The 26,265-nt window shown below is 38.8% G+C and overlaps 1 protein-coding gene across 1 annotated transcript; it reads right to left on the reverse strand.

Annotated features, from left to right (window-relative positions):
* Nucleotides 1–107: 107 nt before the first annotated feature.
* LOC145985506 (uncharacterized) lies at nt 108–20,606 on the reverse strand. The gene is made up of 5 exons (XM_083119577.1): nt 20,541–20,606; nt 19,120–19,239; nt 4,251–4,463; nt 3,169–3,306; nt 108–272 (listed from the first exon to the last, which is right to left on the reverse strand). Exons 2-5 carry the CDS (start codon nt 19,183–19,185, stop codon nt 108–110), a joined length of 582 nt encoding a protein of 193 aa, XP_082975703.1. The 5' UTR covers nt 19,186–19,239; nt 20,541–20,606.
* Nucleotides 20,607–26,265: the final 5,659 nt, after the last annotated feature.

A 26,265-nucleotide genomic window follows, 5' to 3' on the forward strand; every position in this document is an offset into this window, starting at 1 on the left:
CCGTACACGACGGTCGTTACGCGTTAGATTTTGATGCAGACTTAGACGGTATGGTTTCTTGTTTAGCCGTTTTCATAGAACACTCCATAATGGTGTCTTCGGAATGTTTAGATCCTTGGATCCAGCAGAAATCGATTTCTTCGGGCTCCGTAGATAGGTTTCACGAACTCGCTCCACATCATGTTCCGACACTGATGGTCGACCACTGCTTTTGCCTTTGCAAATGCAACCTTTTTCTTTGAACTGTGCATACCACCTTCTAATCGAATTGTCTGACGGTGCATACGAAAATGTCGTTGCACAACTGTAACGGACCTCGTTGCGTGATATTCAAGGATCCAGAACGCCTTATCCGCCATTTTGGAAAACTGCCGCCTAGCGGCAGAATCGGGAAACAGAAGTCTATAAAACAAATAAGGAACACCCCACCTAGATGTAGCTGGCTGGCATACTTAGTCATTGTAGAAATTTTATGTAGTTACTCTTTTCCGCGTGAATCCGATGAAAAGAAAACTTAGCATTCAAGAAATGTGTCTAATAAAAGGACAGCCTGTTGTGCATCCCACACCATCTTCATTGAAGCAGTGTGTGTTTTTGTTCATATTTGCAAAATCGATTGCAAATTAAAGATAACTAGGTGGAGGGACAAAAAATGAGAAACTTTAAGAAGACACTAGTTTCCTATTAAATTAACATGTAAAATGATATGTGTAATTCCCAACGAAAGGAGGTGAGAAATTGAGGAGAAAAACACGTCGGTCTAATTTCTACCTAGGTATGTTCCAGGAGCCACAATGACAACCACCTTCGTAGCTACGGCTCCATTTCTTACTAGTCCAAATTGATATAATCTTAAAATCTTATCTATGACTGTAGAAGTACGTTCTTACCCCATGCTGTTACCAGCCCTAAAAAGAGAGAGAGAGAGAGAGAAAGAGAGAGAGAGAGAGAGAGAGAGAACAAAAGATGTATGCAGTGGCGCAACCACAGGGGGGCAGGGGGGCATTGCCCCCCCAACCTTCGACGGAAGTCAATTCTAGGCATTCTGTCCGTTGACGGCAAAGGACATCTATAGGGGGGGGGCACAGAGGAACAATTCCCCCCCCCTCGATTTCAAATTTTCTACAAAGAAAAATACATTTCGTAAAATTTTCTAGCTCGCTTCACTCGCAGTCCCTACTTTTCTCTTAAAGTTCACAGCAGTAGCTATAGGGAGCGGCGGTAGTCGGCCATTGGCGCCGAATGACCTAAATAAAAAAAAAAATGTGAAAGAGAGAATATCTTGACGTCCCGTGATATTATTTGCACCCTATTAAGGGCAAATAGGGGTGGGGAAAACATTGATGCCCAAGCACACCTGCAGTGAGGAACAGAGGAGCAATTGCCCCCTTCGATTTCAAATTTTACGCAAGTAAAAATACATTTCGTAAAATTTTCTTGCTCGCTTCGCTCGCAATTCCTATAGTAGCTAGGGAATGGCGGGAGTCGGCCATGGACGGCGAGCGATCTGAATGAAAAAAAGTTTTAAAAGAGAGAATGCCATGGGCGCCCCGTGAAATTATTTCCGCCCTACTAAATCAAAAATATTGTTTTCAGTTGCAAAAATTGGATCTAAAATTTTCTTGCTCGCTTCGCTCGAAATATAATTCTTTTCTGTGATGTATTTAAATAACATGTGTTGTATATTATATGTCTTGAATAAACTTGAATACGTACACAATTTAGTGTTGGCATGTTACATAGGTACGCATTTTCTTGTTCTATATCGCTCCATGTTGCATATGTGTAAAACATATCTTGTACATGAAAGTTATACATGTTATATGTACAAAGATAATTATCTTTGGAATGTATTTATCATTCATTTTCTGCCATTCAAAAATACAGTTTGTGCCTTTGTTTTCCATTATTAGCTAATGTGAAATTGAACGTGTTTAAAATTTATTTCAACTCGTTTGTTACAAACAAATGCTTTAGCACAGACTTCAACTCCCTTCGTGCGTAATTTATGAGGATAAAAACAATAACGTCTTTGATACTACTACTAGTAGTAATAATAATAATGATCATAATAATGTTATTATTGTTGTTATTATCATCATCATTATTATTATTATTGTTATTATTATTATCACTATTACTATTATTATTATTACTGTTGTTGTTGTTGTTATTATTATTATTATTATTATTATTATTATTATTATTATTGGTACGTTTATCCTGGTACTTGCCCCCCCCCCAGACAAAAAATTGTGGTTGCGCTTCTGGATGTATGCAACATTCACACACAGGCTGACATCATTCTTTGTTATTCCTTCTCTGTATGTGTTTTATGATGTTATTCTTAGTAAAGTATGTTTGAAGTTCAAACTAATTGCTTTTCTTTGTTGTTATAATACAAACTCTTACCCTTGGAAAATTTTAATGGTGGGAAATATTTTAATAGAACAAGATCGTCTGTGGGAAGGTGGGAGATCCCCCTTCCGCCATGGAAATCCGTATCCTGAATGTGACCACCAACGCTATGGAATTATCCTTATAATGAAGAACATGTCTGAATGTGAATTAACCACAAAATGAGGATATTTTCTCATCAAAAATGCAGTTCGAAAAAATACAAAACGGTTTAAATATGGTGAACTGTTCCGACCAAATTGGAACATTGAGTAGCTTCGCATAAATGGTTATAATACTAAAATTACTAAATATAGTAGACAACCCATTCATTTATACAAGAAGAAAATCTAAATTCTTACGAAACCTTAAAAATTATCCATGTTATTTTTGTAGGTTTGCATCAAAATATTTCATGGCTCGAGGGGGGGGGGCATGGCCCCCTTGCCCCCATGAGTACGGGCCTGCATTGATATCTGTCGTGTTACAAAAGGGTCACACATAGAACATTGTAACTTACCAATGTAAACAATGTACTCTTCAAACCATGTAAGTATTTCAGCGCTATTATTAAAACTCTTCTTTCTGTAAAACTTTGAAAGTGTCTATTTCATTTAGGCTAACCCTGTATTTCTACGCGCAAGATTTATGCGCACCTGCCATTGAAACAACCAATATGGTTTTACAAAGTCACGTGTATTGTTTACATTGACATCATTCTTAAAGCGGATAGAAAATAGTGTAATGAACATATTCATTATGTACACTTACTTTTCTCTTGTAAAAAAGAACGACATGAATTATGCTCGAATGTGTTCTTAAAATAATACCAGTTGGACGAGAAGACGCGGTGTCCTGCAGAGTAACGGAATCGAACCTGAGACCTTCTAGCTGCTGTAAGATGCCATCCTGGAAGGAAGACGAAACAGGACACATGTAGAATGTTTATCTGAAGTTAAGCAACTTTTTATGACAACTTTGTCAATAATTTGATTAGTAAAAGTGGTGTGAAACTTGCGGACGAACTCAAAAAATCTCACACACACATTTTACTGAGAATGCAGCCTATTAGTATACAGGGTGGCCTATAAATCAGTTGAAACTATAGCTCTACATGCTGGCAAGGTAAGGGAATACGCTGCAGACCAACCAGACAACAGCGGTGGTGCCGAGATTTACGTCGCAGCGGGAGGAGGTGCTGCACGCACCTCGTTCTACAGGCTGCTGCGTTTCTTATTGCACTGAATTGGTCGTTTCCCCGTTCCCCACTCCCCTTGCGTGCATGTAGGCCGCCCGTCGTAAGATTGGACAAAAGCTATAATAGTTATTGTAATGTTCATTTTGTCACCTGACTTATGGACCACCTTGTAGTTTTTGAATTGTTTGATGTTCTATGGACAGATACATACAGACCCTTGTCGTTTTCTTTGTACCCAAAAAAAGAGTGTACCAGAACACTATCACAGGTTGATTTCCAGAGAGAATCCTGGCCTGGGTATATGTTGGCGAGTGTCCATTAATCGATTTCATCATGTCATCACTCATCCCAATCCTCGCAAATTAGCCAAAAGTGGCACAAAAAGCGAAGTAAAATAAATCAAGACAATCAATCAATTCCCCTCCATGCAACCACTACCCCTCTCAAGCGTTCATTGGTAGACCCCTCTCGAGTCGCTACTTGCTTAGAGACTTGCTTTCGTTCGCTAGCTCCAGAGATTCCCTGGACAGAGTATAGGTTCATTAGATCACCATTCTTCCTCATCGCCGCTAAGTGATTAAGAAAAGCAACGTGAAGTAGACAAAGAAACAAATACCTTTTTAGGAAGTGGAGGTAAAGCAGATGATGCAATTACCTTCACTACAATCTTTTTTCCCCAAGTTGCAAATGTCCACAATGGCTCTGTGGCAAAAGTCTTGTTCTTCTCCTGGTTTCCTCCAGATTTCTGATAATATTCCAGCCTCTCACGGTCTATGAGAACCACTGGAATGTTCCACTGTGAACAGACGAACAGAAACGTCTCAATGTCCCTCTCAGGCGTCCGGCTTCTGTATAGAAGACGATGGAACTGGGTGGAAAAAGAAATGAAAAATCATCAATTAGCTTCTGTGATTGCGAAAAGAAACAAACACGAGAATGAATTGCTTTTGTTTGCGTGAGGAAATGTAATAAAGCCGGAATAGGGTAGTGTCCGAATCTACAAGCATGCCGTTACATTGTTCCACGAAGTCCGAATCCTAGTTACTAAACCTTGTAGAGTCAGATTATTTTCGGAACAGCTCTGGCTGACTGCGCGAGTCTAGCTAGTGAGCCTACCAACAGAGAGGAGCGTGAGGAAGAGGGTCCGCGATTGGTGCCGTGTTCGAATGACTTCAGTAGCTCGCTTGTTGATTGGCTGCTTCGGAAGTTGTGACTCGCTCCCAAGCTGCAAATGCACAACAGTCAGTGATGTTTAAATAATAATGTTACTCTATCTGCTGTTCCCTCGTGGACTTAAGAATCAGAAAGCACCACTGGACGGCCTGCCGCCTGTTGAAAAGAATCCATGACTAGACTATAAAGGATACAGGCCTTCTGCCAAATGTTTACTTTATTTTTTTTGAAAGTTTTAAGAATTTGAAAATATATTTCAATTGTATTATTGTGAGTTAAATTGCTGTACGTTTAAGTGAAAAAAACCTGACACTAGTTCTTTTGTTATCTGTGTTAGTAATAACAATATCTTGAATTTCTTGTCTCCTTATACAAATGAGAATCCAAATTCAGCCTTTAGTCGACTTCCGTGGCGGAGTGGTTACACATCGTGTTATGACGCCAGGGGTTCCGGCTTCGAATCCCCGCCTGGCCATGGGTGTGTTCTTTGTGAGTGTCCCTTCATCAATTTCATCACTATCATCATTCATCCTCATCTTCGGTATTAGCCAAAAGTGGCAGACAAGCGAAGATAATAAACTAAATCAATCACTCAATACATACACACAAAGTAAAAGTTGCATTATGGCTAGGGTGACTAAACGCTCCGTTTTGACGGGGACAGTCCCGTTTCAGAGGTGTGTCCATATTATTAAAAGCCACCATTTGTCCCGTTTTATAAAAATCTAAGAGTTAGCTTCGAAACCAAATCTATTTTTTATAGACATTGCTTGCTAAAAATAATGTCGATGGGGTTTTAAACTATCGTCATGGCAACACAGTGGCAAAACAGCTGGAGTACGTTTCAAGCACTTCGTAACAATCGAAGAATGTTCGAGCAGACGGAAGCATACTGTTTAAGTTAGGTCGTGTCCAGAGTTGTATTGCTTTGTACTGTATGCGTTCCTTTATTTGTAGAGCAATGAATAAGCATGAGCAATAAATGTCTTTCAATACGGACTTGCATCCTGAATTTAAATTCCTGCACACTGACACAAACTCAAAAATGAAATCTTGCGTTATGTCAGATATGTGGGGGAGTTATATGAACGGTTGGTGAAGAATAAAGTTGTTCTCAAGAAGATTGGTTCTTCTAATATATACTTATGACATTCGTCAACTTCGGCGTAGGACTTACATTAAAAGGTTGATCAGAAAGACCAGATACCCTATGTAAGTAATGCCGAGATTATGAGACGTCATATTTAATTTATTGTTTATGATGTATCATTTATGTGGCCCATACTTAAAAAAATAATACATAACAATAGTTTTATAATTAAGCCTAGCCGATTTTTCAGGAGGGAGAACTGACTTAATTGAGATGTCCCGTTTTCGGGGCAAAAATATTAGTCACCCTAAATATGGCTTTCGAGCGTAGGTCTACAATGAGTTGAAGTGTGCAATTGTCACGCCTTCCATCTCTATCTTTCAACTGCACCTATGTCGCGGATTCGGACTGTAACGGCATGGTAACGGTACACGAATTCCACAGATAAAATGCTGAAGCAGCTGCCAATTGGGACATGGCTGGCCTAATGCGGTCGTAAACGAGGGACTCTGGTATCCAAGTTGCAGTAAGTTGCAATATTACATTCGTATGCGCTTCGCGTAAATTCTGAGTAAAATGCGTGAAGTAACAGTGATGCCATACGCGTTTGTTACACTCTTGAAAACCTCAGAAGTAGCTGCTGGGGCAAGCCTCACGCTAGGTTATCTTTATGATATTTTTAATAGATTTAATTGTTTAGCAAACCTTCTTAAGTTTGATGCCGTTAAGGACTTTAGATTTTTGTAAGTTTGCATAAATTTTGTCATCTCCCGGAATGGCGAGGTTTAGTATTGTCATTTCTTATTGTCTATTATTTTCTAATGGTATGAATCAGCCGCGCGAAGAAATATGTTATTGCAAGACAAACAATTAAAGTTTACAATACTAATTTGAAAACTTGTGACAATGAGTCATTGTTGAAGTAAACTGGAGGACGCAGTAATGAAAAAGTTTAAATACATTGTTGCGCCAAAGCGTCTACACTAGAGATGCAGAAAACGTAAACAAAGACATTGTTGCGTCAAAGCCCCAACACTTCTTTACTTTCCTTGATCCAATTATACTTTATTATATAGATTTAGTACGTGGTATCAGTTCGAACAGTAGGGGGGTCGTGTGGGGGTCAGTTGCTGCCCAATATTAAAATGCCCCTTCAATTTGGGCACCAAATCGCCAGTATGTAGCAAGACCATAAACAAATAACAGCTAATATTCAGGACATCAGTCTTCCAGATACATTTTAGTCTAAAGGGTTTGAAGATTGTAAAGGGGTTTGATGCTTTTGAACTTTTAAGTTTTCGTAGGTTAGGTGTGTATAGGTTCGATGCTGGTAGCAATTTTCCCATGCCAATTATAATTATTCAACACCGAAGATTGTGAGAAGCACTTGTTTCACGGTTTAACTTTCTTCATGACGCATTTAGCAACCGACGTAGCTGATGCTATAGATCCAGGGGGTGCTCGTTCGGCGGCGCAGATCGTATGCGCAGTTGTCCATGGATACATGACGTCATCGTCGAGAAGCTCGGCACGGAAAAGGCTGGTTCCTTATGCAAATATTGAGATATTTGACAACGAATATCTTCTAAAATATATAGGGTGATCGAAAAGTCCCCGAACCCAAACTTCAATTATTTTTTTCGCCGGTCGTTATTATGATAATGTCAAAATTTCTGTGGAAGCTGGTTTGCGAGGGTCTTGGCTGTACACGACACAAGAGATGGCGCTGGGGAGTGGCGCTAGCAGTCGTGGCGAGGAAATGAACTACGAGCAGTGCTGGTAACAAAATAATCACGCCAGTTGCAAGGATGACTTTGTCGGTGGAGGAGGATTTTTTTTCGAAAACCGAGTGAATTCTATTGTGTACCAGGACAGTATACAGCAGTTTATCGCGCTTTTGTACGCCGATGAACGAGATGTGTGGTTGCAACAAGACGGGGCAACATGCCATACGTCCAATGCCACCATGGCAGTTCTGCGTGAATTTTTTGATGACCGCCTGATTTCATCAGGGCTTTGGCCGGCAAGATCACCTGATTTAACAACACCCGATTTTTTCTTGTGGGGTCACAGTTAAGCCTCGGCTGGATGTTTCTCTCAACAGCTGAAAACTGCTTCTCCTTCTATTGACAAAATCTCCTAACATATGCTTCCAATTTCGATGATACTCTGCAAGGCTTTTCTAGAAGGATACACGGAGTGATGTAATGATAAAAAAATCAATTTGGGATTCTAGTTTGGCGTACAAAAAATTGGAAATTCAGTATTAATTGGATCTGAAAGCAGCTTTAAATGGGGCGTTTGAAGAGTTTTAAACCATTTTAGCATTTAAGTTCAATATTGTGCATCTTATTGTCGTGAATTTATATAGATAATTCCAAGCGTTTGCACAATATCTTCAACAGAAATTACATAATTTTATTAAAAAAAAGACAAGTATTTAGTTCCCACGCCTTCTGCAAGTTCGAGGATTTTCCGCTTATGGCGCTGCTGTCGTTTCTGGGCAAGCAACCCTCTGAATGTGTATGCTCCCATCTGCTGCACCGGTCATGTGCCGCTTGGAGCGGAGGAGGGGGAGGGGATGGTTTCACACCGCAATTTGTAAACTTATCTTGCTTTGACATCTGGTTTATGTTTTGTCCGCGCAAAGACCTTGGAAACTCAGGGAAGTGCATTCAGTGGGTGGCTACTTTCAAAATACAAGACAGACAGTCTTGGAAGTCGAGGAAGTGAATCGCCTTCACTTAGTTTACACAAATTACGTCGGTTCGTACAAGTCTGATCCGAAACAAGAAAGCCAGTTACTTCGTTGACTAACTCTGTGATGCTCTCCGATTTTTTTTTTACATATATAGGTTATATGCATCATTATGGGAATTGAAGAAAATGTAGGATGGAAGAGGGTGGTTCAAAGATTCCCATTTTCGCATTTTGACATTTGTTTTTACCTAATACAATAATTATACTTATACTAAATCTTTTGCGCCGCGGTGAGACCCAAGAACTGACTTATTTTAATTTATTGAGGCTCAAAGTAAATAATAAAATAAAAATTTAAATTAATGTACATCATCATCATCATATTATTATTATTATTATGAAACGTAAAGCTCAAAATTTAATAGGACAACAATGCTCTGTGTGAGTTTGGTGTGGAGTAACAAAATTGTAATAAATTTATTTCCAAACCATGAATTTCATCTGAAATTAATGATTTCCCCGATCGCATAGTGGTAACGTCATCACCTTGTAATCAAGGGTTCCTGGTTAGGATCCCACTTTAAACTGCAGGTCCAATCCCAATTAGCCTATCCTTGCATAACATCGGACTTAATACAAAAATTAATGTAAGATTATGTAAAAATTGACAATTTTGACTGACGTGTCCGCATTAAATGAATCTAAAAATTAAAAGACAAGTTATACAAAAATAACAGAAAATCTACGAAGGGGAAAATTTATGTTACTGGTTGGAAGATGTAGAGGCTGGGGAAAATGAGACAGGAGACACTTTCCTGGAATCCCCTTCAATTTGAACAGTGACTTGACATTGGTAAGATTAACTAAGGAAGCATTCATTCATTAACTGACATTCGAGCCTATAGGACTTATGAACTTGCGATGCATCACAGTCAGAAATCTGGTGAAATCTTAATATTTAGTTACAAGTGGGATCCAAACCACTCCTTCGGGACAGACGTGCCTTCACCGGCTATTGAACCCGGGGCCCTCTGATTACAAGGTGTTACTTTTAAGCCACCTGGGAGGCCCTCCTTAGTAATGCATAATATTTGAATACAATTGAATTGTGTTCCTTTTCCAGCAGTTTAGCGAGTAAAATTTTAAAATTTCGCTTACACTCGAAACTAGGGCGACTTTTTTTTCGCCTCATTTGAGCTGGAATGATACTTGGGAGAGTCTAGAACTTGTAATACAGAAAACTAACTTTCATTTATAACTCTTTTATCTCTGTGTGTGTAAAACCATTGTATCTTTTTCACGATTAGGTCTTGTTCCATTTTCCCTCCTGCGTTCTTTGCTCTCTCTCCCTGGCTCTTCAGATATAGAGCATCCTTCATTTCTTGCCCTTCTCTATCTCTCTCTCCCTCCACTTGCTCGTTCTCTATTTCGCTTTCTACCTTTTGCTTCTGTTTCTCATTCTCTCTTTCTATAGTTTTTTCTGCATGCCTATCTTTTTGTTTCTCTTCCTTCCTTTATCTCTTTATCGTTCTGTACTGTTTCTTTTCTTTGTTCCTTTTCTCACTCCATCGTGAGAAATGTTTATCTTCATTTCTCTCAATCCACCCCTCACTCTGTTATTATAGTCTGTTTTGGTTGGTTTTCCTCTTCCTTTTCCTCTCTTTCTAGTCAGTGTTGCCTCTTCATTTCCACTGGAGGCACATAGCACAGTGGTTCGGATCCCACTTTAAACTGTAGGTCCACTCCCGATTAGCCTTTCTGTGCATAAAGTGGACTTAAAACCACAAATCAATCAATCAATCTTTATTTTCACTTTCATTCTCTGTCCTCTGGTTTTTAAGCATCACGCTCCAGCCTCCTTTAGCCTCCCCCGCCCCTTGGGGTGTCGTCCTTCAATGGTACCGGTTTATTTGAGAATGGCTGAACCCCAGAGCCAATTTATGAAGAGAGAAGGCCACAAAAATCCGACCTCACAAAACACGCCCAGGAACATAATCTTAGTTTCCAGCAGGCCAGTGAGACGCCCAGCCGACTTTACAAAGGGAAAACTTCCTTGTTATTGTCCTTCAATACTTCTTCTTCTTCTTTTTCTTTTTTGGAAATCAACTTTAATCTCTATTTTTTCATTCCAAAATGAATAGTATCGGAGAATTAGAGATTATAAAAAGGAATTCACCTTGGCTTTTCTGTCACTTTTGAGCCGAGGACTATTTAGGGGAGGGAGATCCAGAGGGCATTGCCATACGCAGAGGGGGTGCTAAAGGAGCTACAGCCCCCCCGAAATTTTTAGAAAATAAAAAATTCAAATGAAGGTAGTAATAAAGTAGAAAAAACTCAAAATGACCCCCAATAACCATTTTTGTGTTTGAATTACTTTTAAAACGAAGGATTAAAATGGTAATTTGAGCTCATACCAAATGAAAATAAAACACCAACACTGAAATGGATTTACGGCAATGTATTCTATGATTCAACCGAATATTTAATCTGCCTCTGTTCAGTAAAGGTTAGATTCATGACATGGAACCCGCATTCACATTCAATTGTAGATATTGGTACAATTTCAATTGAATTTACATAATCCTTGACCTTGAGTGAGATGAAAATGTGTTCTGGCTGACATGATTCCATAAATAACACGTTCTTAATCGTCTAAATGCCATGTGTGTGTATTTAATAGGACCATATTCATATTCAATAAATATTCGATCCTTGATCTATTTGACATTCATTTCTCATTTCATTTTTTTGCGATATTAACTACACCTAAGCTAGATAAAGAATATGTGTTGTTATATCCCTGTTCTTACCTGTTCTTACACCGTCTTTTTGCCTATTCAAGTAATAATAATAATACATTATTAATTAATTTACATATTTAATTAATGTCATTAATCTAATGTGAATACTTTAATTTCATCATTTATATTATTATTATTTCTGAGACTTGGTTCGGACTCTCCCCCCCCCCCGAAATATATTTCTTGATACGTGCCTGCTTTTGACTAATCTTGATTGAATGATTGATTTGTTGTTTGAAGTCCACTTTATGCACAGGAAGTCTAATCGGGACTGGACCTACAGTTGAAAGTGGGATCCGAACCACTGTGCCATTTGCCTCCACCGGGTATCGGAAAGACTAATCTTGAGTAATAGAGGTCCCGAGTTCGGTGGTTATGTACAGAATGGTATTTGAAAGGGAAGGGGAAGTCCTCCATCTGCTTGCTAATATTTGGTTATTGTGGGGAGACTATATATGTACAATTTATAATATATCGATGCTTCAAGAGTAGTTGCCGGAAATTTTGCAAATACCTCACTCTTTACGTGCATCTATCAATATCTCCAACTATTAGAGCACAGCCAATTATGATTGTGAACTGATAGCAAAACGTTTGTTTGTTAAACTTGTTTTAAGACCAATTTATGCACAGAAAGGCAAATCGGGACTGGACGTATAGTTTAAAGTGGGATCCGAGCCACTCAGTGGGGTAGCGCAGATCTTTGCCCCCCCCCCCCCGCAAGTAAAATATCGAGGGGTCCCCTTAGTGTCAAAAAATAATTATGATGCCAGAGTGGGACGGAGGTACAATAGTTAGATAGTTATCTGTCCTCCCCCCTTCGTTGTACAAGAAATTAACTTTTACCTCAAATATTATGCCTTCCCATTTTTTTGTTATCGACTTATATCACTGTAGTACCTTCTTGAAACTAAATCAGGATGGTCTGAATCTCCGAAAAATAACTGGAAGAAGAATCTGGAAATATTTTCTCTACTTCAACGTAGGGACACAGCCAGGAATCACTTTTGGAGGAGGGGGAAGCTTCCCGGTGCCATATATTTTGTTCCTGATGCTTTGTATTTTTGCTTGAAATATTTTTTTAATGAAGTTACATATATTACACAGATATTAAAAAATACTGTTTTGGTGGAATTGTAAAAAGATAGTAAACACTCCTCTTTTGGACTTTGAGGTGAATGTGCCTTCAGCCCCTAAGCCATCCCCTGGTTCCTCCAGGCCAAGATTCAACGTAAGAGTCGCTCATATTAGCCTTCTAATACTGAGTGAGTAATATACTCAAGCAACAAACTTATCCTTCAGTAATGGAGGTTGAACCGGATATCTAGATTGTCTATAGTAAGCTATCGCAAGGTAAATTTCCATCTGCTACGAAGAAATAACTGCGGACTCTAGTCTTGAGTGATAGATAATAAAGCTGCGAAGGAACTCTATTCACTGAAAATTTGTCACTCCATGAAATGCAGCTTGGAAGGACTGAAACCTTCCCCCCCCCCCCCAACAAAATAAAAGAAGGTTGCCACAGGTTAGTAGACCTCAACATCATTATTCATAATTTTAATGCTGCCATTCTTTTTTCGATAGACCAGTGATCATACTTTCTTAAATACTTTTTCATGAAACAAGAACTTTTTTATTAATAGACCATCAGTGCTCGAATTTTCCTATTTTCTATCCCCAACGCGAACAAGGAAATTTGCAGCGAGAAATTTTCCCTTCGAACACTGCAGATCAAAAAATCGTAACACATTGGAAAATAAGAACTAGTTCGACAGAAATGTCCACAAAATGCAAAATTGTAAGAAAAATGAACTTACAAAATTACACAAAATAATGGTCACATTTAACTCATACGTTGTATACCCTGCGTGGCAGAGGATGGGATAATGGTCTTTACAGCAAAGGGATAATTTACTATGGGTCCCACCTTTAACTGAGGTTTTCGGCCCCTTTGAAGTAAAACGTAACAAGTGTAGACAATATGGAAAATTCATTTCAGCTCTTATTTCAATATGAAAAGAATTGGGAACCCCCTTGAAAATATTAGGTGGGAAGTTACATTTTAAATATCACGTGAAAAACTAAAAGGTTACGAATTAACAATTTTGATGTTTATTGTAAAATAAGGATAGACTGGTTGAGCAACTGAATATTTCTACTGGATTCATAGCTGTAGACAATTGACACGCTACACTACGTTTACGACAAACTGCGTAGATACAAAGGTATGAGATGAGGGATATTTTCCTATTGATGGACATCTGCGAGCAAGTAAGTTAATTCTGCATTTTGGAGGGGGACCCATATGACAAGTTACTGGGGCCCCTCTGGCTGAGATAATACGTCACTGCTTGTTATCGCAGACGTCGTATATGATGTTACTGGGAACCAGATTTCTGTTTCGTATATCGATTTTTTTATAAGCGACACTATATGTGGAATTTCTGCGATTATATAAAAACTTCAAGAGCTCTTTGTGGGGCCCCTACACCTCGCCCCCCCCCCGCGTTGCGGAGATTGCGGGGGTGGCTGCTACGCCACTGGAGCCACTACGTCTCCACCGAGTATTGAATCCGGGGTCCCTTGATTACAAGGCGACGACGTCACCACTACGCCATCGGAGAGGCCATGATAACACAAAGTGTGTAGCTTCTTGTAACAACAGAATCCTGATTCCAAAGCTGAGAATTTATATTTTAGGTATTTTACTACATAATCTATGTTAGTTGGCCATTTTACTGTAACAAAATGAATGTACCGACGGAAACAAGAAGAAACATGCAGCTTCACAGTGCATAGGCTGGTAATCTCAAAGGACGATGTGTAAGGTTTTTTTCAACTAAGGAAAGGAAAACAGTTATTCTTCAAGGTTTCGGCACATCTGTCAATGGTCAATGGCCAGTGGGAGCGACCATTCATTCTCCCCCTCTCCCTGCCAGATCGTAAAAGCAGCGAGGTCGGGTTGCTGAAACTAGGTAACGATGGTAAGAATATGGGAGATTTGTGACTGGGAAAAAGGAGAATTTCTTGAAAGCGACGTCAGCGCCTCCCTCGTGTTCCCTTGGTACTGTTGTTAGAACGGAACTAACGGCACCCTCGAAATTTGGATTTCTTTCAACATCCAGCCGAGGCTTAAGGTTAACTGTTAGTTTGGTTTACCTGATTATTTTGTTACCAGCATTGCTCGTAGTTCATTTCCTCGCCACGACTGCTAGTGCCACTCCCCAGCGCCATCTCTTGTGTCGTGTACAGCCAAGACCCTCGCAAACCAGCTTCCACAGAAATTTTGACATTATCATAATAACGACCGGCGAAAAAAAAATTTGAAGTTTGGGTTCGGGGACTTTTCGATCACCCTGTAGTAGCAGGGGAAAGGTTACAACTTTTACTGTTAAGATTCATCCTTTCTAATCAATTTATCACAAAGTTGATTCAAATGTGTAAAATTGTTTTCAAGAAATCGTAATCGTATTACGAAGGAACCCCTGTTTTGTTCTCTCCAGGCTTCCAATGTAAGGGAGTTTTAACTTAAGCGCGTTGGATTTCTTTTTGCTCTATGTTTTAAAATAAGATTATTTTGTTCTTGTCAACTGTATTCATGCCTAAATGCTATGGAAAGCTGTGAAAACTAATATCAGAAGACTAACGGAAGAAATCTAAAATATCACAACCTTTCCAGTCGGTAATTACGTAAGTAAACGAAAAGACAAGATTGTTATAAAAAATGCGGGATTGCCCATTTTTGTGAAAAAGGCATTGTGCGAGATCTAAAAGCAGAACATTTTAATATTGTATGTAAATGTAAGGGTGTAATAAACGTGACTACTTCCCGTAAAATATCACTGCACTCTCCACGTTTCTCTTCTGTCTTTTCTTTGGCGCCGTCAATAGCTTCAACACGTTGTTTTTTTTATATATATTTGTCACATATTTGTTTTAATTAGTATTCTGCTCGTTCCGCCACCTGAACGCAGCAGCTAGGGCTCAAAGGGCAGTGCAGTTACACCGAAAGAAGGCTCGGAAATGGCAGGCTTCAGAAGTTAACTCATTCAAATTAAATTAAACAGCAGGTATGTGCTCTCTCTAAATTCAAATCATAGTTCACAAATAATTTGATTAAAAGTTTTAAAAGTATCTGTTTTATTTAATAACGTATTAATTGGTGCATTCTTCTCCAGCATACCTATAGGCAGTGACCACACTACGGGGGGGGGGGGGGGGCAGGACAACTTCTCTCTCTTATCTGCCCCCAGTATAACGACAAAAATAAATGAATGAATGAATGCTCTTTTAGCAAAAATATGCATTTTTGTGTCGTATGTAACGGAATAATAAACATGATTGCCCCGGGAAAATATGATTTACCCCTCCATCTTTTCTATTGCGGCTTCACTAGCTACAACATATTTTGATCTCTATTGTTCCCACTTATTTATTTTAATTTTAGTATTGTGAATCATATTCCACTGTGTTACCTCACGTAGCCACCCACCCCCACCCCCAATACATACGATTTCAGTTGTAAGTTTTAGACTAAGCTTGTCAAATGTCCACTTATATCTTTGTATTCTTGAGCCATTTAAAAAGAATCATTTCGCCCCTTCTTCTGGACGATGTTTTCCCACTGGAAGCCCCTTTGCAGATCGAGATCCGGGGCTATAGCCTTCCCAAGCCACCGTCCCCTCCAAATACTGTCCTGGCCTCATGAAAGAAAAATATATGTATTTATACGAAATATTAATTTGACTTGGCAGTTTCTTTTTTCGAACAGGAATAAGCTTATAAATTTACACTAGCAATTTTGAGTAAAGGTTTTGCGTAACCCTAAAAGTACATTTAGAGACTGCAAGGTCAACTCTCGATATTTCAGATATATTAATAATTTTCATCACAACGTCTAGTAATAATTATTTGTTACTTCAATAACCTCCTCGCAAATGTTTCTCGCATATTAAAGCATAGATGCCATATGATTGTCATTTTCTGTTTATTTCCTTGTAATGCTGACCTCCGAGGCGAAGTAGTTAGCACAACGCTTTACGATGCCAAGGGCCCCAACGTTCGAATCCCCGCCCGGGCATGGGTCTACTTTCCTTTCATCAATTTCATCATATCATCACGCATCCTCATCTTTGCGATTAGCCATATCTGACAGATAAGCGAAGTAAAATAAACTAAGTCTATTAATCAATTATTTTTTTAAACTCTTTAATTCTTCTTTAGCATGCCACGTTTTAGTTAAAATTGTATTACGATTTGTAAAATGACGAAATTCTAAAGGAGAACACTCAACTTTCTTTGTAGCGCATCGGTCAGAAAGTTTCAGGAATATGGATTTTCAAAATACATTTTTTCACATGTCCTTTGTCCCTTTTTAAAAGTAGCGCGTTTTCAATTATGTTACTAATCATTAAAAGAATGCCTCAATACCATCTTGGAGGATGACAATTAATATTTTCCCCCTCCTAAAAGTAATAATATACTTTCGCTCTCTGAATCTCCCATATAAATGCTAGGGGCCGTCTGCTTCAGCCGAGCTCACTCCCTCTCTGGTGACGTCACGCGTTCGTGCAAGATCGGCAATCTTCGGATGGCTTTACCTAATCTCTATCTACCTTGCTATAGATCCACGAAGACATTTGAAACCCTGGCGTTGGGGCAGTGGCGCTAGTGTCGCTAGGCTAAGTTACGGGGAAGCCTGTAGTTCGCATATTTTCCGAGGTCTCAGAAAGTTTGCTGGATCTATACTATTGGCTGTTGAATCAGCCACGCCCACAGTGACATTTCCACATGGGTTTGGTAAATACTACTTATCACGACGGAAGGGCGCTCCAGAACTAATTATCTTGGCGGAACGGAGCTCTGGCACTACTTTCTCCAGAAGAATGTGCTTCCTGCACTACACAGTGTTTCGGGAACCTCTGGAGCAAGCGAACGAAAACAACTCCTCTGCGTAAGTAGTACTCGAGAGTGCATGGAGGGGGAATGCAGCTGCATCTACCAGCAGTTTGCAGCAGCGTGCACTCGCTTGCTCCCCTTCTCTACCGTTATGCATGGCCTTGCTGGGCAAAGTGTACTTATTTTGGCAACCTTCTGTACACCAGATGATAAATCTTTCCTGATAGTTTATCATATTAAGATACTGATATGTAAATATTTTCACAGCTTCATATGGTACATGATAAGGCATTTTGTTTGTACGACAAAGTAACTGAAATAAAATACTTTTATAAAATCTAATGTAAACTGTTATAAAATTGATTACATAAATTTAGCGATAAATTTATATATTTCATCGAAGTAATGAAAGAGCAGTTTCAATTTAAATTATTATCTTGAATTTCTCCTTTCTCCAAATAAAGAGCGAGGGGGGGGAGAAAGTGAGACAAGTAGTTGAGACGCTAACTTATCTAAAGGTCGAATCACACGGAACTGGATATCCAGTTAGTTGGCGTTGAACTGGCTACCTGCCTGGATGTGATGGCTGCCTGGCTGGCTGCTTGACTGGTTTGGAGGAATAGGACATGTTCTAATTGCTACTGGCTTTCCTCGACTGGATTCTGTGGAACAGCCAATCAGAGTAAATTTTGTCCATGTGAAGATAATCTGTGAGTTTGCAAAGGTCTGTGGTTTCCGAGTGATGGCTGTTTTTGTTAGTTTCATCGTTTCTCGATAAAAAAAAAGTAAAGAGATGACGCGCAGTGCATTCGTGTTCAGCTCATTAATATTTAGGTATTTATGCAAAGCGATGAGATGTGTACGTGACAAATATGATTAGCTGAACATGAAAATCCTTATTATTATAATTAAATGTTTGAGTTTTTTTTTTGTGAATGAATCCTGCGAATCTCATGTATGAATAAGCATACCCAAGTTCATCAAAAAACTTGTCGATACGCATTGATTACCTTATTTGTTTCCAGACAATTTCTAGTCCATACTTTTCTGATTAAATTTTTAATAAAAACACAAAGCAGATTCTTCTACAACATTCTTCAAATTGCTCGTCCACCTTTACAGATTGTCTGGTCTGCTCAATGTCTTATAAGAACAAAATTAAATCGGCAAGTACTGTAACAAGTGTCGTGTGAGGCGAAAATTAGCAAATTAGCGCCATCTAGGGCATTCCTACTGAAAATCCAGTTCCCTGTGTTTCGGGCTTAATGCTTGGAGAACAATCGACCAACTTGGTCTGCAACTTGGAACGTGTCTCACTCACATTCTCGTTAATTCTTTAACGTCCATCGTAAGAAATATATATCAGAAGCTGCAACTCGGTATATAGGATGATTTAAAAGTCTCTTGACATAAAATACACTGTTGTTCTCCAGCAAGATGGTGCACTACCCCATATCGCCAGAGTCTTTCGGGACTACCTCGCTGACACCTTCCCCGATAGGTGGATCGGCCGTGGCTCATCAAAACTTTGGGCAGCTCACTCTGAGACCTGACTCCCAAAGACTTTTTTGTCTGGGATTTCATTAAGTCTAGGGTGTACCAAGTAAAGATGAACACCGTAGAGAAACTGACACAGCGAATAGCGGGAGATCACGCCAGCCAGTTTCGGTCTTCGCAACAGGGTCACCACATTTAAATGTACTGAATTTGTCTTCCATTCTAGAGTACGTTTCAGCAGTACTGTTAATTATGTCAATAAAATGCTTTTTGATTAAAATATCAAGAGACTTTTGAAATTTTAACCTTGTATAGGCCCATATCGCTCGAAACAATGTGAAATATTTTTTAAGGAATCAAAGTACCTGATATATTACTGCAAAGAAAATCAGAAACTTGGCCAGGGTCTTTAAGGCTTGCGATGACCTCATGTCTTGACGATCATACAAACCTGGAAGGTCGTCAGTTGAAAGACAACAGGCGTCCTATAGAAAATAAGAGAATTAAACAGTATAACTAACAATCTGGCCTAAAAGTTATAACAGAAACTGTGCATACCGGGCCTCTTACCACCCAGGCCTTCACATATATGAATCCCTGTACGGACAGTACTCGAAGTGAAGGGGGTGCGGGGGTATCCACCCGCTAGCAAATTTTTCGTATAGCATTTCAAAACATTGGACACGATAATCAAATAATCAGTAATGTAAGCAAAGCATTGTACTTAATAATGAACAAACAAGAATAATTGTTTTAAAACTCTTATTATCACCACGTAGTATCCACTAATGTGTACTCTATCTTGTTAGTCTTTAACATTTATAAAAGAAAAATCTTTAATCATAATCAAGAGCATTATATCTGTTAACTACCCCATATGCTAACATTACGCACTTATTGTATTCATAGATCCATTCACTGAAATGGCGGCATGTGGGACCCACTTGAATAGTCTGACCCTAGCCCCTCCCTCCAAGGGTTTCGCTATGTTCCTGAAGAGAAATATATTTACATAGCCTATTTATTTCATTTGTCTGTATAAATATTAAAGTGCCCAGCAAAGCATACAACCCAACACAAAATTTTCAATGGAAAAGTACAATATTGTATTCAAATATCTTAGAATACAAATATAAAATTGCAACATTAATAAGCAGGTTGGACATAATTTTGTTCATCAAACTTGTCAATTAATTAATGCAATATTGGATTTCTAAAGCTGATATCAAAGCTAATGCACAATTTGAAGTTGCTATGTGCTAGAATTCTGTAGGCTATTCTATACAATACTTTGGTGTCAGCATATAAGCAAGGCGCTTATAGTCCTTAAACCACTCAAGATGAACATATATAGTATAGTTACATGTATAAAATGTTGTTTATGTCATTGAATCAAAATTTATTTGAAGTTGACTCTACTGGTTGTCACAAATACTATTGGCTATAATACGGAGACAATAAATATTAAAACAAGATACACTGCTGACTTAGCTAAGTAATGAAAGTGGAGTGCATATTTTTAATAAAGAGATATTTGAAGTTAAACCTAAAATGCACATACCTGAAAATATTTTATACATTCTCACTGGATTTGGCCTTGCTAATATCTAAAGACACATTACATATAACAAAAACACACTCCAAATTTGAACTGATACATGCACACATATTGTCACTATGTAGTAAATATTATGAATATTACGGTATTTGCATAACATTAAATCTAATATCGACCTGTATTTGATTTGATCTTATATATATGACAGGGATTATGACCAAGGATTACCTATATATTATCCTTGCTATGACGTTATTGTTTTAAATTTCGCTTAACTACAACTAAAGATTTCCCTCATTTTTGGAATCATGTGGTAAATTAGACAGCAACTACCAAAAACACTTTTCTATTTATTGTCATAGATTCAAAGTTTTCAGTTTAATCACAAATATAATACAACTCTCTAACTACTAAAATACTAAATTTGATATCACAGTTGATAATTGAATCATACATATTTTTTACCACAATTGCAATCGAACCCTTTTCCAGATTAGTGCACACAGGTAGTTCTTTTTTGTATTAATTACATTCATTGGCTTATTATGAAACTTTCGTTGACTATCTATGATTAGTACACAATAGCACGGCAACTTTAAGAACAATAGAATTACACACGGAAATTATCAAACATCTTCTTTAATTCTAACTGGTTATTCCAAAGAGTGGCGTGCCCAAGATTTTCGAAAAGTGTGTGCGTGTGTGTGGGGGAGGGGGGTACGTAAACTTTTCTTTTAGTAGTAGGCCCTTATTTTGCCATCTTTTCCTGCCTGTGAAGTTCTTTTTTATAGGAACAGTGGGCCAAAAGGTGAGTTTTGACACCCAGCAATCCCACGCCACTGGTTCCAAGGCCTTTCGAAACTATTTATAGTTCTTGCATTATTTTCACATCTTTCAAAAGTGTTGTTATCTACTGGATAAGTATTTGATATCATTTGATATTCTATATAAATAATATTTTTAAATTCTAGTAACATTAATTTTTACTGATATAATTTAAAACCTTCCATTGTGGTAAGTTTTATATTTATAAAAAAATTCAAATCGTGTAAAATCCTGAGGGTTCTACATTTTATGTTGGCTGAGTCTAGCATATTTCCTAAATAAATTTCCTTGAAATGGTCTATTACACAACTTCGAACCATTTTCAAGATTTGGGGACTAGTCCAAATTAAAAAAAAGTTTAACAAACAGAATATCATTTGCCACGTTGTCAAGAGTTTTTGAATATCAACAACATTAAGACCTCTTGGCCTCACATAGTGATTGAATTGTTATTTTAAGTCCACTTCATGCTCACAAAGGCTAATCGGGTCTGGACCTACAGTTTAAAGTGGGATCCGAACCACTATGTGCCTCCACCGGGTATCGAACCCGGGGTCCCTTGATTACAAGGCGACGACGCTGATGTCGTCTCGTTCCCCGATGTTTAGACTAATTGTATGATTAGGTACATCACTGAACGTAACAACATCGGTTAAATAGTGTAAACTTACACGTAACTGATCACAATAATCATAATATATTCATGTATCTTTTAGTCCATGTTCGTCCATATAACAATATCGTGTAGTCACACACTACATTCTAATTATGATCTGCACTTATCATCTTTCTCCCGGACCAAAAAAAAAGGAAATGAAAATTTTTGCCACACTACAGACAAATTTAATTACATCGATATAGTATATATGGAGGTTTTCAGTGTTGAGTAGACCTTCGAAGTACTCTTGGTGTAGAAGTGGTACGGATGCCACTAAACCATCTTTAACACCCTGCAAATGGAACTCTGGCTGACACCATATTGCACAGACATTTGACGTGAGCTATGCTGCGAAGACTTGGCAAACGAAGTTAGCACTGCCGTAGCTGTTCCTTCGTCAGTGGCAGTTCTGGGCCTACCAGATCGTGGCCTGTCCTGGACTGTGCCGCTCTCAGCAATTGGGACACTGTAACGTGCGACACTGGGTTTCGTTCATTCAAATCACTAGCTACAGCACGGGCACTTCTGCCCCCTCCCAGCTTGATGATCTGGATTCGTTCGGCCTTGGTCAAGGGCATGGTTCAGCACCTGCAAATAATACATAATTGTCACTTTTATGTGCCCATAACTTCCTTATCATTAAAGTTTTCATAAATCTGACTTCACCACTGAATTCCTGGTGAAATTCTAGCCCAAACCCATACCCCACATGACCCCCTTTCCATTTAAAGAAATGAAGTTGGATCCAAGATGGCGGTCACCAAGGTGGCTGACGTTGTCTAGAGATGCACCAAAAAGTTTCCCCCAAGGCCTAACATATTACTACCATGACCAATTTCTGCAATCTACACGCCCTTTCATTTTATAAGGGGTGGTCAGGGACTTTTGACACCCTGTATAGTGCAATATGTATACTTTACATATGTTTCTTCATTGAAATTCGTCCTCCAGGACAACTTCAGTTGGCCAACTTAATGTATAGAGTGTGTGTTACTGAGTTTATGTTTGCGTAGCACAACTGTAAGTGTTGCAAACTTACCTTAAGTTCTCCAAAAATAAACTTTTCCCCCAATTTTCTTACTTTCTTCTTCTTCTTCTTCAACAAATTGGCGTGATGGGTCCCAAATGTACCTCGTTGGAATCTGTGTTCCATAATCTTTCCAACGAGGTATTATTTGTGATTCTGGGATAATTAGTAGAGAGGCACAAAGGCCGCCAACATGAAGCTCTGCGATTTCCTTCAAATTTTGGCTGGGATCTAAAGGTTAATACTACAGGGTAAGTCAAAATGATGGACCCGATTACAGAAATTTATTCTGTGAAATCTAATAAACATATGTTATTGTGAGACATGCGCTTCGAAAGGTTAACTTTCAAAGTTTAGTTTCCACGCAGTGTTTCCACTTTCTACCGCTAGGAGTCGGCAGCGAGCAGGAAAATGGCGTTGACTGGAGAACAGAGATCTTTCTGTGTGCTTGATTATCATGTGAACAAGTTTGTGATTAGAGTGTAACCGCATTTCCGTACCAAATATCGGAGAGAACCACCTACGGGGAAGGCCATTCGTAAGTGGTATGAACATTTCAGAGATTCGGGTTGCATCTGTAAACGAAAATCGACTGGCCGTCCGTCGACTGGGGAAGAGACAGTGGAACGAGTGAGCACATGTTTCGTGCGAAGTCCACCTACCGGGCAGCGAGAGAACTTCAACTTCCACAGAAAACTGTCTGGCGGGTTCTGCGGAAACGTTTACAAATGAAACCCTACCGGTTGCAACTAGTTCAAGCCTTAAAACACACTGATTATGCTTTGCGAGCGTCCTTCTGTGCTGATTTCCTCGCATTAATGGAAACGGATGGGTTCTCTGTGAGGTTAATTTACAGTAATGAAGCAACTTTTCACCTTTCAGGGAAAGTGAATAGACAAAAAGTAAGGATTTTGGGGAACTGTTAACCCCCATGAATTTGTGGAACACGAACGCGATTCTGCCAAACTGAATGCCTTTTGTGCCATTTCCCATGAAAAGATTTATGGGCCCTTTTTCTTCCATGAACGTACTGTGACAGGACTTGTTTTCCTTGATATGTTGAAACTATGGCTCCTTCCACAGCTTGCAGAGGATAGCGCAGATTTCATTCTCCAATTGGATAATGCTCCTGCGCATTACCATGGCAGCTTTCGGGACCATCTCAATGGGACATTGGAACAACGTTGGATAGGCCGTGCATCTCCGGAGGATCGATCTCTCCTTCATTGGCCACCTCGTTCTCCCGACTTGATCTCATGTGATTTCTTCATGTGTGGTTTTGTCAAGGATCATGTTTACGTACCACCACTTCCAACAACATTGGATGACCTGCGTGCCGGCATCACAGCAGCCATTGCTGATATTGACCGCAACATGCTACACAAGGTTTGGCAGGAGATAGACTATCGGCTTGATGTGTGCCGTGTTACGCGAGGTGCTCACATAGAACACTTGTGATTTGTTTGAAAAAAACTTTGAAAGTTTACCTTTCTTAGCACGTGTCTCACAATAACATTTGTTTATTATATTTCACAGAATAAAGGTCTGAAATCGGGTCTATCATTTTGACTTACCCGTATAACTGGCATTATTTCTAAATCTGAGGGTGCAGGACAAAATCCAAGTTCAGATTCGTTTTTAGCAGTTCAAAAACTAAAAGGAACACCTTCTCTCATGCAAAAAAAAATATTTCAAGGTTTAATTTTGTTGACCAGTGTAATCTACGATCCAGACCTAGAATATCTGTGAGTTCTATACCGGGAAAAGAGTCTACGAACAGCCATGAGTCATTACATCTTGTTAAATGTTGCTAGGATTCAGGAGAGGAAAGGTTGATCTCTTGTAACAAATGTGAATTTTGGTTTCACAAACACGTTCAATGTGTAGGATTTGTATCGAGGTAACAAGAAGTACTTGTGCAAGACGTGTGATCCGTCTTATGATCCATTTGCAATGGACGCTTTTGTACAAAGTCAAAATGTGCAAGAGGAAGCTCAGAATGATAGTGTCAATATTACTGTTAACCCTAATCCTACCATTTCTCAAGATCCATTAGTTTCACAGTTATCGGTTTTGTTCGGCGAACTGCGTAGAATCGGTGATTTCCAAAAGCAATCCCAGCAACAACTGAATTATTTCCAGAAACAATCCCAGCAACAACTGAATGATTTCCAGAAGCAGTCTTAGCAGGAATCTACAGATTTTCATCAACACTTTAATGATTTTCAACAACAGATCACTTCTGAAAAATCTCAATCACGGAAGGAAATGGAATCACTTAACCGCAACATCGAGGAAATAAGGCAATCATTTAAAGAAGAAATAAGTTTAGTTGATGAATCATGTCGATCAAATACCAGACGTCTGCACCAGAGAATAGAAAATGAAGTTCAGAAACTTTCAGAACAACTTCAGGAAGTAAACCTTGGCTGCACTAACAAATTTTCCGACTTGGAAGAACAAATTAGTGTGTGTAAGGGCAATATTTCAGAACTGACTGGAAAGGCGCAAGGGCAAATTTCAAGATTGTCAAAACTTACGAATCTAATGTGTGAAATAATTGAGCGTCTTGAAGTATGTGAAGTAAGAATTCAAATCTTTCAACAACGCCTCCAGTTACTATATTGCAAAGTTATAAGGTTTACAAAAATTCTCAAGTTGCTGATCCAATATCACATGGTATTCAAAATGTTGGATTGATTGCACAAAATCAAGAAGAGTCATCATCTTTCGATGAATCCGGTGCTGAACAGCAAATAGATCATATGTGTGATCATTGTAATTCACGATTGAAAATTAAACGTCCTAAGATCATCAGAAGAAATGTAGAAATAAATAAAGATAATGTAAAAGTCTCATCATAACCTAACCATGAATGTTGTAATCCAGTTTATAAGCTTTGACAATTTAACTCTAATCATTGTCCAGAAATGCAAGATTGTAACGAGTCTCAGTTATATTCAACATTTGTGCCTGTGTTAATAGGCCGAGGTATAATTAAGTGCAAGAACACGCACGAAACTAGAAACTATATAAGACGGAATGAACTTAACATACTTCCAAAGTTCTCTGGCGATCCAGAAAAATGCAGTCCACGTAAATTTATTAAAATATTAACTTCGTATTTGGACTTATTGCAAGTGCCAGATACACAACGATTAGAGTGCATTTCTAATTCCTTCCAGGGACCGGTAGAGGGCTGGTACTAGCTTTAAGAATGTCCAGTAGTAACCGAGGAAATGTCGTCGGTAAAGGTTAAACGACCAGGGTTGTGCAATTACACGTAAAAAAGATTTTCTACATGACACGTAACTTATGCGTAAAACGCGTAAAATACGTATAAAACGTATAGTACATAAAAAAAATCGAATCAAACATAAACATTTAAAGAAAAATGTTGCTTGCGATGGTTATTGTTATGTTCGGCAGTTGGCAGTGTCCGA

The sequence above is a fragment of the Lepisma saccharinum genome, chromosome 3, assembly GCF_977018435.1.
Source record: "Lepisma saccharinum chromosome 3, izLepSacc3.1, whole genome shotgun sequence".
Classification (NCBI taxonomy): Eukaryota; Metazoa; Arthropoda; class Insecta; order Zygentoma; family Lepismatidae; genus Lepisma; species Lepisma saccharinum.